The 12,918-nt window shown below is 48.7% G+C and overlaps 1 protein-coding gene across 3 annotated transcripts in view; it reads left to right on the forward strand.

Annotated features, from left to right (window-relative positions):
• SMAD7 (SMAD family member 7) overlaps positions 1-10,109 on the forward strand; it is a 28,462-nt gene extending 18,353 nt beyond the window's left edge. For all 3 annotated transcript variants that reach the window (XM_055699640.1, XM_055699638.1, XM_055699639.1), the window contains one exon: positions 8,263-10,109. In XM_055699640.1, coding sequence (XP_055555615.1) covers positions 8,263-8,801 — 539 coding nt within the window. In that variant the 3' untranslated portion in view covers positions 8,802-10,109. The remainder of the gene's footprint in view (positions 1-8,262) is intronic.
• The last annotated feature ends 2,809 nt before the right edge of the window (positions 10,110-12,918 follow it).

The following is a 12,918-nucleotide window of genomic DNA, read 5'->3' on the forward strand; positions in this document are numbered from 1 at the left end:
TGACGGGCAGGGTGCTGTCACAGGAACCTCCAGCGCAACCCAAGCCAGGAGAGATATTTTGGCAAGCTCATCCTCAGGTCTGATTTGCATTTTTCTAAGTCAGAAGCCTTTTGTGTGCTGGTTTCTCCTTCTCAGGTGGTTTCTGGTTGAGATCTGGGTTGGGTATGGGTGGAGAAAAGGTGTGTCTTGGTAGCTGCTGAGGACGAAGCACAGAGGTGTTGGCTCGTCTCTGGGAGCTGGGGCTGGTACCAACCCTGAGTCACTTGGTGGTCGTGTGGCAGCATCTCCTGAACGCCGGCTTGGGCTTCCTGTGTTTTCCAGAGGAACTTCTTGGCTGATAGTCATTAAAATGTGATTATTCTGGCGTGCTGTCAGGGCAGGGGAGGAGTTCAGAGGGTGCACAGGTCTGTGGAGCATCGTGCAATACCTCCCGAGCCAGCCAGTCCTCCCCACTGGTACAGAATAGCAATGGGGACATATGCAGCAAAAATAGGATTTCTGGGGGTTTTCCACATGGATCTGCGTGCTTCATGCCTATCCAAGTGCCCCGGGGGTCTTAAAAACCCCACTGATGCTGGCAGCACCCCTCTGGAAGGGTCTCCCCTCTTGGAAGCATCCCTTCGTCCTGCCCCACTGCTGGCTTGGAGCTCGGGGAAGGGATTCCCGTCCTACTGCTTTTTTGAAACAGAGGAAAAGTTTTCCCACACCTTTGAGGGGTGCAGAAGGAGAGGCAGATAAAGAAGGTTCTTTAAATTAAAACTTCAAAAATAATTAGACTGACTGTATACTAAACAACAGCAAAGAGGCCCATTTACTGTAAATATTATGAATGGATTTGGCTGGCTTCTTCATCCCCACCCTTCCTCTAAGGCTTTTCTCTGAGCTGAGTCGAAATTCGGCCTTCAGACAGCACGGTACTCTATAATTTGCATGGCTGATGAGGCCCGAAGCCTGGTACGGAGGAAACTGGAGTCAGCTGGCTCCTCTCTAACCGCTGGAGACAGGCAGACAGGCATTTTTGGTGTGTGCCTGCGTAATTCCCGCCCGCCCCGCTCCCTGGAGCTGAGCCTTGCTTGGCTCTTAAAGAGTGCGTGCACAAAAAAAAGGTTCTTCTCTTCTCACATCATTTTTAGCCATGGTAATTGATTAATCACAGTAATTAGAGAGTAGCGGTGACTAATAGGATGTTTATGAATCAAATTTCTGGTTTAGTGGACTCGGTGAACTCAGCAGTTTCACTTGGGTTCTTTCTTCACCATCCTTCAAGGTGGGGGACATCAGGGAGCTGGGCTTCCTTCACATGTTCATGTTGATCACCCTATATTTTTCCAGCTTGGACATCCCTCCTGGGCCAGCCTCGGCATTTGCCGTACTGTTGCAACATAGGTCTGCAACAACAGGCTTGCCAGGGACCCTTTCTGGGATGGTTTTCTTCCTTTTGTGTCCCGTCCCTGAATTAACCCTCAAAGGTCAGGGCTGGGTTCTAGCTTGGGAGAAGGTTGACTCAAGGCACCACCAAGCTGGGGTGGGAACTTTAGAGGATGTCCTCAGGGATCAGTCATCCCTACCCACTGTCTAACATGACCTCGGTTTTGTCCTGGTTTCACAAGAGGGTTTCCCAGCCATGGTGAAGGTGGTAGAAGTTCTTGGTTGGGTCACCAGGGGACCGAGCAGAGCATACCCAAGCGTGTAAGTCACCGCTAACATGAGTGAACCAAAGCCCTAGCTACAAATACCGGGAAATCCCAGACTGCTTCCCCCAATGGCTTCTGCCAAATTTTTTTCCTCTGTCCCCATCAGACTCGCAATCTGTTGGCAACATCTCGGTGCCTGGATGCCAGCCCTGAGCAAACTTCAGCAAACTGAAGAAACTCAGGTATTTCCGTGCAAGGTTGACTGACTTTGCTAGGAGCAAGGAGCCACTTAGGTGATTGGGTGGACAACTTGTTAATAAATTAAAGAAATAATCTTAAGGCTCTTTAGCCTGCATGACTACTGTATATGTTGAGTAATAAGAGCTGCCTAATAAGACATAGACACAAATTTATGGTCTAGCCTGTCAATCCGTGGATTAAGGGCTCCATAAGTACCTACTGACTCGATGGGCTGTAATGGCTCCTAAAGAGACGTTATGGTCTATTGTGTCAATAATCCACAGATTAAGGGCTCCCTAAGTATGTGTTGATGCCACCGACTGTCCCAGCTCTTTGGGGGCTTTTGCGTTGGTGCAGTCGAGGGACCCCACGGGCCACCGTGGGTGGTGACATCCCTGCAGTAGGTAAGGGTTTATTTTCTCTGCAAACAACAGGAGCTTAACACATGACCATCCTCTAAATTAGCCTTTCAGAAATAATCCCGGCCATCAAAAGCAGGGGGCGGGGGGTGGGGTGGGGTGGTGGTGAGGAAGCTGAAGCTGTCTAGCCCTTGTGTGCAGGGAGATATAAAAGGTTGGGGGCAAACATTGCTGTGGGTGGTGTCTCCAGGCTGCCCACAAACGCCGTTAAAGGCACAAAGACCCTTTTCTGCAGCAGGATATATCCTTTAATTTGGTTTTTTTTCTTTGCTTTTGCAAAGCATACCTGGAAATCTGGCTTTGAAGGATTTTTCTTGGGGTTTTTTTTTTGGTTTTTTTTTTTCTTCTAATTTGTTCCTCTGCCCAAATAGCCTGCAGATTGCCCGAGAGACTAGAAAGGAAGTAAAATTTCCCTTTTTGCTGCCTGTTTTTCTTTACTTTGACGAGCTGTGCGGTTGCACGTCATGCTCGGTGTTACCCTCACCTTGATGTAATGCGTGTTCGCTTCTGGTGTAAGAGGTCAGGGGTGTATTTTTCTTGAGATCCTACAAAAACAGCACTTGCCAGTAACAACGAGGGGCAAAACTGCAACTGGAGTGCCCCGAGCTGCCCTGAGCACCCTCAAGAAAAGCATCAAAACCCCATAAAAAGCTTCAGGGTTTGTGTCTCCATCTCAACAAGCAGGAGAAGATGGAGGACATGGCTCTGTCTCGGGCTTGCAAATGCCACTTAAGGTCAGCCAAGAGAGATTACCCGGCGCGAGACACGCTGAGCTTGGTCTCAGCCTTGGCCCCAGCCAGACGACACGTTGTGCTGACACCAGTCCAGCCAATTTGTTTTTTTTAAGCGCAGATGCCCTCCATGTGTGCTGGCGGATTAAGGAGGAAGGACCGCAGGTTCATCCTGCTCATCGGCGGTGCCCACGTCGCCCTTTTTCCAGCAGAAGGCTGCCTCCCGGGAAGCCAGGCAGGGATCTCACCGTCCCTCCCGGTTTCTTTGCTGCCCCAGGAGCTCACATCTGGGACCTGGACCTTCTAGGAAAGGTCCATAAGACCAGTCTCGTGAGGCTGTGATTTCACAGTGGACATGTACATGACATTATCTGTTGGGTTATCAGTCGTACGTGCGTGTCATACCCACAAGTGACGCGGGTGGGGGTACCGCAAAACATGAGCAGCCTGCCCATGGCAGGGGGCTGGACTAGGTGCCCTGTAAAGGTCCTTTCCACCCAAACTGATGATTCTATGGAGACGAGGAGGCTTTTGTTAGCAGTTCAGTGTAGGTGATGCCATGGCAAGTATTGTGTCAGGGTTGATGGCCAGTGGGAAATTCAGCACCAGTGATCACAGAGGAATGAGGGAGAGGAGGGACAAGACCAGTTTAGGAAGAGCGTGAGAAGATGCTTTGGCTCAAAGCTGCTCTTAAAAAAATAATACTTATAAATACATATATTAAAAAAGTATAAACACATAGTTTGAAACACTTACACGGCTGGCTAATCGAATTTGCGTCTCATCATAATATCACTGAGGAAAGGTCCAATTACAGGCATTTAAAAACCTAATCAGGAGCGCAGTTGTATTGCCGTTTTCAGCGATGAGTTATTACCGCAGATACCAGTGACAATTTAGATAGCTCTTGACTTGATCAGATGGGAGTACTCCCGGCGGGTGAGAGCTCAGCGTGTGCGAAACTTGCTGTTTTCTTTAGACGTGGGTTGATTACAGGAAAACCTTTAGCTATGTCAAAACAAAACAAAACAAAGCAAAACAAAAGATCCCCAGCCCACCTCCCCTCTACGCTGGTGAACTTGGCGCTGGGACAAGGCTGAGATCTGAAAGCCAGCCAGAAGCTGCGTTGGATTGTTTTATTTTATTTTATTTTTTTAAAAATCAATTTTGCTGAAATGTTTCGGTTCTTCCTGAATGAAAAAAGAACTTTTTCTTCCCAAACTCCTAATAAAACTGCCAGAGCTCGGAAGGAAAAAGTACAGACGACATGGTTTCAGCATCTTAGAAGCCTTCCCGTGTTGAGGAGAAAAGCCACACCAGGAATTTTCTGGCACTTCCAAGCAATGCGAGATGCGAATCCTCCTGCTACAGCTTGGGAGAGCAAAGCGTGGGGCCATTCCTGATGAATTTGAGCATTTCCATGGTGTGAATCTCCCATACCCACCTTCATCTGGACCTCTGTGCTTTCAGCAGTTTTTAATTTGGGGGGGGTTATTACTCGGGTGTCCTGTCACCCAGGACTTCTGTATGGATGTAGCATTTTCTGTGGCATCCCTCCCCAGAGCAGGGTGATGCCCCGAGACCACATGTGTGCATCCGAAGCTGGAAAAATCTCAGCTGTGGCCTTTTTATTGAGCACTTTTGGGCAGGACTTGCTGTTTGCGAGGGTCAAGGCAGGTGGTAGGAAACCTCACAGCCTCTCACGCCGGTTGGTGTGTTGGGAAGTATCAGGGGTGATGCTTTTGCAGGGGACACTCCTTCCTCGCTCAGGGATGTGCTGGTAAAAGTCAGGGCAGCCGCTCAGGAAAATTCAGGAGGCTGTAAATAAAAAGCAAAAAAATCAGTTTTCCAGCGGGAATGTGATACTGAATAACGTGGTTGTGCTGGGGCATCACTGGTGGTGAACCATCACCAGATTTCTAAAAAAGGGCTTGTAGGGTGTCAAGTTATTGCCTTGATTTCTCCCCTCCGTGCAGAAATGTGCTTTGGATGAGTGTTCTCCACAGACCCCACTCTGAGCGATCATTACCACTAATTCTATAAATTTTTGAGGGTAGACTTCCTTTATTTTCAGTTATTTTTATGTATATATTCTTTTGTTGTTGTTGTTGTTGTTGTTGTTTAACAAAAAGCTTGCACAATGCTCTGGGGGGAGTCTGACGAAGCCCCTAGGCAGGCCGTAATAATAATAAACCAGTGACAGCAGCAAGTGGTGGAGGGATGCTTAATAACAAAATAATAGCGCGGATGTTTAGAGCATTAAACATTATCATTGTTTGCTGGAATATGGGAATGGTCCCAGTTTGCTCTGGGAGTTTTCCAGGCATTCAGAAAGGGATGCGTTTGCTCCAAGGAGCTCGTAAAAGTGATGCTTTTAACTCAAAACAAGAATTCCCAAGCATTTCTCAGCCATTTCTGGTCTGTTGCACATGAGGACATGCTGAGGGCAATATGGCTGCAGATTTCCCGGGATCTGGGGTTTTGTGTGAGTTTGCAGCAGGCGGCGGTGGGAGCTGGGTGGTGGGTCCCTGCCATGACCCCAGGCTCAACAGGATGAACCCAGTGGGGTGTTTTGGGGCAAAATCCATCGACTTGCTTTATTTACTCAGATCCGTGGTCATTGCCACCAAAAAAAGTCTTTTGGGGAAAAAAATGTCCATCACTATAGGAAGCATCTCTGCATCATTTTTTCCTCCTCTCCTGCAACCTCCTCTCCTGCCTCCACCACCCTGGTGATGCCACAGGCTTTTCCCACCCCTTTTCCTGGCGGATGCCAGCATCAGGGAGGTGGATGGGAGCGGGGAGGCTCCGCTGGGGTCCCAACAACTGTGAAAAGCGGCGCTGGTGGTGGCTGGCAGGGAGGCCTGATCCTGTTTATCCAAGCTCAACCCTAATATTCTCATGGCTTTTTGACTAGACATCCAGTCAACAGCCAAAGCCCGCAAACGGAAGAAGCTCTGGCATATTTATACTGTGTGCTGGCATTGGCTCTTTTTTTTTTAAAAAAAAAAATTATCCTGGATTACCTAAGACTTGTCCTTGAGGTCTGGTCACCCCATGTCACTGAAAAACCTAGTGGGATTCATTCATGAACTTCCAGCCCTCCATAAAGGTCTGTTCATTCATAGCCAAGGCAGTTTTCTTTTTTTCTTTTTTTTTAAACTTTTTTTTTTTTTTTAATGCGCTGGCAATTACATAACTCTTTGTAAGCAGCAATGAGTTACTTGTTAAGTGGTCTTCACTAATGCAAGCACAAATACCAGGTGAAGAAGGCTTTTTCTTTTGCCCCCACCTCTTCCTGAAAGGGATGCTTTTATGTTCAAATAAGTAAAAACTGGTCGGAATTTCAGCAGGTTTCAATGGCTGTTGCTCCAAAATTCCCTCAACTGCTGTAAAACAAAACCCAAGCAGCTCTGAGCATCACTGGCAGGCAGGCAGTGGGGAGGATGTGATGGGGGGGGGGGGGGGGCGACGGGTGCTCAGGATGGGGATGGATCCAGGAACATCATCCCCTTGGATCCAGGAACATCCCCCTCTCCTGGATGCAGGAGCATCTCCTCAGATTCTCCTATCGCTCGGGCAGGTGGGGAAATGCCATCTTGGGGGTGTTTGTTGCCTTGCTGGGTGCACCCTTGGGTGGGGGGCACCCCATACCACCCACCCCGTCCCCTCTCCGTCCCTTGCTGTGGTGCCAGGTTCTAGCAGGATATAAAGTTAGCCATAACAAAAGTCTTGGGAGGCACCAAAAAGGGGAGGTGGAAGGACAGACAGGGGCACACCTCGATGGATGCTGTCCCGGGGACCACCCCACCACCACCAGACACCACCCCAGCCCCCCCAGTTTCACCTGGCATCAGAGGTCCCTATTGCGGGGTGTACACAGTCAGGCCCATTTTTAGTAACTGCTGCCTCCAGCAACTGGAGAAATATTTTCCTTGCTGGCATAGAAATGAGGAAATTAAAAGTGTGTGGCTGGGCTGTATTTTTTTTTTTTTAAAGCACAGTGCAGGGCTTGAAGCACAGCTCAAGAGGCAGGAACAAAATGCCTGCGCTGGGGAACGGGCTTATTAATAGCAAAAATATATAGAAAATGGGGCAGCTAGCGTGCTGCTGCCATTGCTCGTGTTGGCGTGGGGTTTGGGGGGCTGCTGAGTGATGCAGGGATCTTTAGGGTCCTGGGTTACCCACCATCCCTGGTCCCATAGGTGCTTCCATGGTGCGGGGGATTATTTCAGTAGCTAACTTGCATTCCCAGCTTGACTTTTTTTTTTTTTTTCTGTTTTAATACAATTAGAGAGATGACTAGTTCCCAGGTTTTAACATGCCTACTGAGGCTGGAAGGAATTACCCGCTGAGCAGTGCTGGGTGGCTAGGGATCCTCCATCAGGCAAAGGGGATTTTTTCACATTTCTCAGCACACACCCCCCACCCCCCACCCCCCGCCCCGGCTTTTTCCTCCAACGTCACATCCTCACGGCCTGCACGGGGTAGCTATAGACAAGGGAGTTGAAACAAGGGCTGCAGGAACACATTTCTGCGGGTTTTTTTGAGGTTTTTTAGGACATTTTTGTTAACAAGCATGAGTTTTCTGGTCCCCACCCTGCCACCATCAGGGCTTCATCCAACGTGTGCATCCTTTCCGTCACCCAGGCTCAGGCTGTGAGCAGGGAAAAACCCCGTGAACTACAGCAGGCGAGTCCTTGTCCCCTCTGGTCCCCTGTGGTGCCCTTCCATGTGCTTTTCTTAGCAGCACCTCATTGTTTTTCATCATTGTGCACAGTAGATATTTATGGAAATGGATCCATCGTCTGGTGGGTGAAAGTAAGGGGGTTTAGGGTGTTTGGTCTTGGGATACAGCTGGAGCATCTCATCTCTTCTGTTGGCACTGGTGGTGGTCCTAGTGATGGTTTGGGTGAGGGATGGGTGCACTGCAGGTGCTGCTGGTGGTTCTCAAGCCACTTCTGAAGGTGGACCTGGTGATTTAGGACCTGTAACTCCAGCCAGAACTAGGCAGTGGAGCAGCATGGGAATCCCCCGGACCTGTGGCAACTGAAATGGTCTTAACAGTGGCCTTAAGACATGGCTTTTGGAAGCAGTGGATGCCCTAGGGGTGCCGCTGTGTGCCTGGAGAGCATCATGAAGACATGGGCTTGCAAGGACCTGCCAGCATTATGTCGCTTTTAGGTCATATTACCCATCCTGGTGCTCAATTTCTCCTTTTGTTCTCCCATTCTGTAGATTCCCAAGTTCTTCAGGAGCCGGGGGATCGGTCACACTGGTGCGTGGTGGCATACTGGGAAGAGAAGACACGTGTGGGTCGGCTGTACTCTGTCCAAGAGCCCTCCCTGGATATCTTCTATGATCTACCTCAGGGGAATGGTTTCTGCCTCGGACAGCTCAACTCGGACAACAAAAGCCAACTGGTGCAGAAGGTCCGCAGCAAGATCGGCTATGGCATCCAGCTCACAAAGGAGGTGGACGGCGTGTGGGTGTACAACCGCAGCAGTTACCCCATTTTCATCAAGTCGGCCACACTGGACAACCCCGACTCCAGGACGTTGCTGGTTCACAAAGTGTTCCCAGGTTTTTCCATCAAGGCTTTTGATTACGAGAAGGCGTACAGCTTGCAGAGACCCAACGACCATGAGTTCATGCAGCAGCCATGGACCGGATTTACTGTTCAGATCAGCTTTGTGAAAGGCTGGGGCCAGTGCTACACTAGACAGTTTATCAGCAGTTGCCCGTGCTGGTTGGAGGTTATTTTTAATAACCGATGACTCGAGACAGAGTGGACTCATGACATTTATACTACTTTGCTGCTATTACTTCCTTCTGAGTGCTTGCTTTTCATGCAAACTTTTTTGTTTTGTTTTGTTTTGTTCGGTTTTTTCTCCCTCCCCCCTGTTTTGAGAAATAGCTTATGGAAAGATTTTTTTTGCCTTGGGTATTTTGATAAATCTCTTTTTTTTTAAAAGTGTGAATGACCAATAACTCAGAAGGGCGAGAGAAGGGTGCAGGGGGATGGATCACTTAGGATAATTATTTCATGCCTCTGAAAGGATCATCCTGTGTGATCGATGGATTCGGAAACCACTTGCTCTATGTTACAGCTCCTTCTAAGATCCCTGTATTTTTTCATGCACCACCTTCCCCTTGCCGCCAGCCATCCCTGGTGACGGTGACACTGAGACCCCCTTCCCCAGCGGTGCTAACCTCATGTTGCCACCGAAGGACAGTGCAAAACCTTCCCAACCAGGTCTTTACCCACCCTTACAATTTTTATTTTATTTTTCTTGTTGCTGGATTCACATCTTGTCACTGTGTTCATCCTTCCACTGCTTTTTTTTTTTTTTTTTTTTAATGGTCATGGATTGATGCAAGGGGAGAAAACAACAGCAGAGAAACCTCGTGCATGGCCCGTGCTTTATAATTTGAGCTGAGATGTGAAGTGACAGAAGCCTAAGCCTAAAACAAAAAACAAACAAAACCAACAAAACAAATGGGAAAACAAAAGAAAAAGTGTTCATGATAGTTGGTCTGTTGTAACCTGCTTGGCTCAGGTTATGCTGGTACCATCCTATCTGGAAATGCAGTTGTGCTTTCATTTCTTGAATTCATACACGAGTATGATACTTTTACACTGTTCTTAGCTCAATGAGCATGTTTAGACCTTAACATAAGCTATTTTTCTAAATACAAAGGTTTAAATGAACAAGAGAGCATTCTCATTGGAACTTTAGCATTGTAGTGCTTTGGAAATAAAACACACACAAAAGGACTCCTTAAAAAAACCCTGAGATTTATTAAAGAAAAAAATGTATTTTATGTTATATATAAATATATTATTACTTGTAAATATAAAGACGTTTTATAAGCATCATTATTTATGTATTGTGCAATGTGTATAAACGAGAAAAAAATAAGAAAGATGCACTTTGCTTTAATATAAATGCAAATAACAAATGCCAAATTAAAAAAAATAAAGAACACGAGATTGGTGTTTTTTTCTATGGGTGTTATCATCCAGATGAATGTTTTTTCTAAAGGAGTTTATGTTCCATTAAAAAATAAAAATGTACACTTGATCCTGGGCTGTGCTGAGTGGCTTTTTTAGTGAGGAGGATGAGGCAGGCAGGAGACTGATGCTCGAAGCGGGTACTGCATGGGGGTGGGCAGTGGGGGCACCCACCCCAGCCCCGTGTGGGACCTCTCCGGTGTGGGTAGCACCCGGACAGGGTCACTCTGAGCTTTGGGCTCCGTTGGGCTGATTCGGTGCACGTGGCTCTGGGCTCCCTGGCTCGGATGCACCCAACCAGCCCAAGTCTGGAGAGGCTGGCAGGGTCCAGGCAGGTTGCGCAGGGGTGGGTGCAAGACCTCCTGAGGTTATTTTGGTTACTGTTCCTGTTTCTCATCATTTCGACGTGAAAGAACCCCCATGCTAGGGACCCAGCTCCCCTTTGGTGCTGTGCCTGAAATACCAGGGGAGCCCAAACTTCTCAGTGGGGGGATATGGGTAGCCCATGCCACGAGGAGAGGAGAACAATTTGAGGAGAAAAAGGGGAAAGCCAGTCCTTGGTGGGTTTTCCTCAACTCTTTGCTGCCCCTCTCATCTCCCATGCCTCTGCAAATAAAGTTTATTTTTCTCGTGGCCCTGCTGACCCTGCCTTCAGGCGTTTGTTGCTCCACTGTGTCACATCCTGCTGGCACATGTCCTCTGCCATGGAGGAGGTCCCTACAGCTGGATCCTGCCTTTTGTAAAGACGGACTTTGAGTGGAAACCACCAGAGTCCTGGAGACTGAAGGATTTGGAGAAGTAGAAGGTCCAGACGGGCTTATGAATTCCCTCCCTGCCAAAGCGCTTGGACCCCTGGAATATGACTTCCAGCTTCTGCTGTCCACGTGGCTGATGGCCGTAGCAGTAGGTGAGGCTTTGTGAGCATCTAGACCAGGTTTGCTCAGCACTGTGCCTTTCTGCTCAACGATGTGGCCAACTGAGGGGTTTACTTGGTTTGCTCTGAATGGACTGTGCCTTCAGATGGGTTCCTGTCACTGAGCCTGTCAACCAGCTTCAAAATGGCTTTGGATCATGTGCAAGTTTCAATTTCCAGGCTCTCATCTCTCGTCTTTCAGGTGGGAGTCAGCACTGAAGGCTGAGGGCATGATGGATGCACCCACCTTGCTTTGTTTGATGTTGTGCTGAGGCACCTGGAAGGGCGGGTGTTGGGACAATGCCATCTATGCTGCAGTGCAGCTCATTGCCTTTCTATCGTGTGCCAATGGTACCTGAAATACCCAATAATCACATTGCACCTTTGTGGTCCAGCAGCCAAGCTGGCATTGATGGCTTGCATCAGAAGCTCCTTGACACCCAGCCAGGCAACACACCATCGAAGGCTCTACAGATGAAGGATGAAGGAGACAACTTCTGTGCAAAACCAACTGTTGACTCCTGAGCTTTTGCAGCGTTTATCTGCAGGAGCAGGGCTCTGCAGGCAGCAGGGACCTGGGGTTAGAGTAGTCCCCCCAAGTCTAGGGGCCACCAGGTCAATAGCCGCCTTAGGGTTATGGTCAGCTGGCTGAGAAGTTGGCTTTTACTCTGGAGTAACCAAAAGAGGGGATATTTGGCTCGTTTGTACTTCTACCTCCAAGCTGTTGTGCTGGTATCTTTACCCAGAAGAGGTGAGATGACACTTTTGTCCCTGTTGTATGACACCAAAGCAGCAGTGAGCCACACAGGCACACCAGAGAACTCTGTGATTAAGAGGTGTTTCACAGATGTTTTCACCTTCTTCCATGAGGTAAGAACCATAACCCTGGTGGTTAAAGACCTGAAGCCAGATTGTAGCATAGATGATGTCCCTTGAACTGAGATCTGGATTCTTGTCCCTGCTTATCAGTCCATGAGATGTGACCATATCATTTCACCTTGCTGTTTCTGAGGATTTCCACTTGTGAGATGCAGAGGGTACAAACCATTGTTCCTCCTGAAACCAGAAGTTAGAAATACTGTACCTGTAAATCAACAATCTGCACAGCCAATTTTCCAAAGTAACGTAAGGGCCACCAAAATGGTCAGAGGCTGGGGCACCCCTGCTGGGAGGACAGGCTGGGAGAGCTGGGGTTGTCCAGCCCGGAGAGGAGAAGGCTCCGGGGAGACCTTACTGCAGCCTTCCAGCGCTTAGAGGGGGCTCAGGAGAAAGATGGGGACAGAGATTTTAGCAGGGCCTGTCGCGACAGGACAAGGGGGATGGTTTTAAACTCAAAGAGGGGAGATTCAGACTAGATGGAGGGAAGAAATGTTTTACGCTGAGGGTGGTGAGACACTGGCACAGGCTGCCCAGAGAGGTGCCCGATGGCCCATCCCTGGGAACATCCAAGGCCAGGCTGGACAGGCTCTGAGCAACCTGATCCAGCTGAAGGTGTCCCTGCCCATGGCAGGGGGCTGGGCTGGACCGCCCAAACCATTTGATGGTCCTATAATAGTGCAGGAAAGCCCAGAGGCTGGCTGTGGAGGTGTCCCCATGGTGGGCACAGTGCTGGTGGGCTGTTGTATCACTTGCTAGATGCAACGAGAGTCTGCCGAGCCTAGGAGATCCTCCACACACCCCACTTTACACCTTGTCCTACATGACTAGCCCTAGCCCTGGCCGGAGACATGTTGAGCTAGCTGGACCTTCAGCTGGACGTGGCTCTCCAGGTCAGGTGTTACACTGATGGTCTGGAGAGTGAGCTGAAACACCTCGCGGAGCACCTTATGGGATCTTCACTTGATTTCTGCTGTCAAAGTTAAAAGACTAGGTGATGCTGTTCGCAGTAAGTAAGCTGAGAAATAATCAGCAAAACTATGGCTTTTCAGTACTACAGCAGCTTTAGCTAAAATATTCCAGTCTTCAC

Source organism: Falco cherrug, chromosome Z (assembly GCF_023634085.1).
Source record: "Falco cherrug isolate bFalChe1 chromosome Z, bFalChe1.pri, whole genome shotgun sequence".
Classification (NCBI taxonomy): domain Eukaryota; kingdom Metazoa; phylum Chordata; class Aves; order Falconiformes; family Falconidae; genus Falco; species Falco cherrug.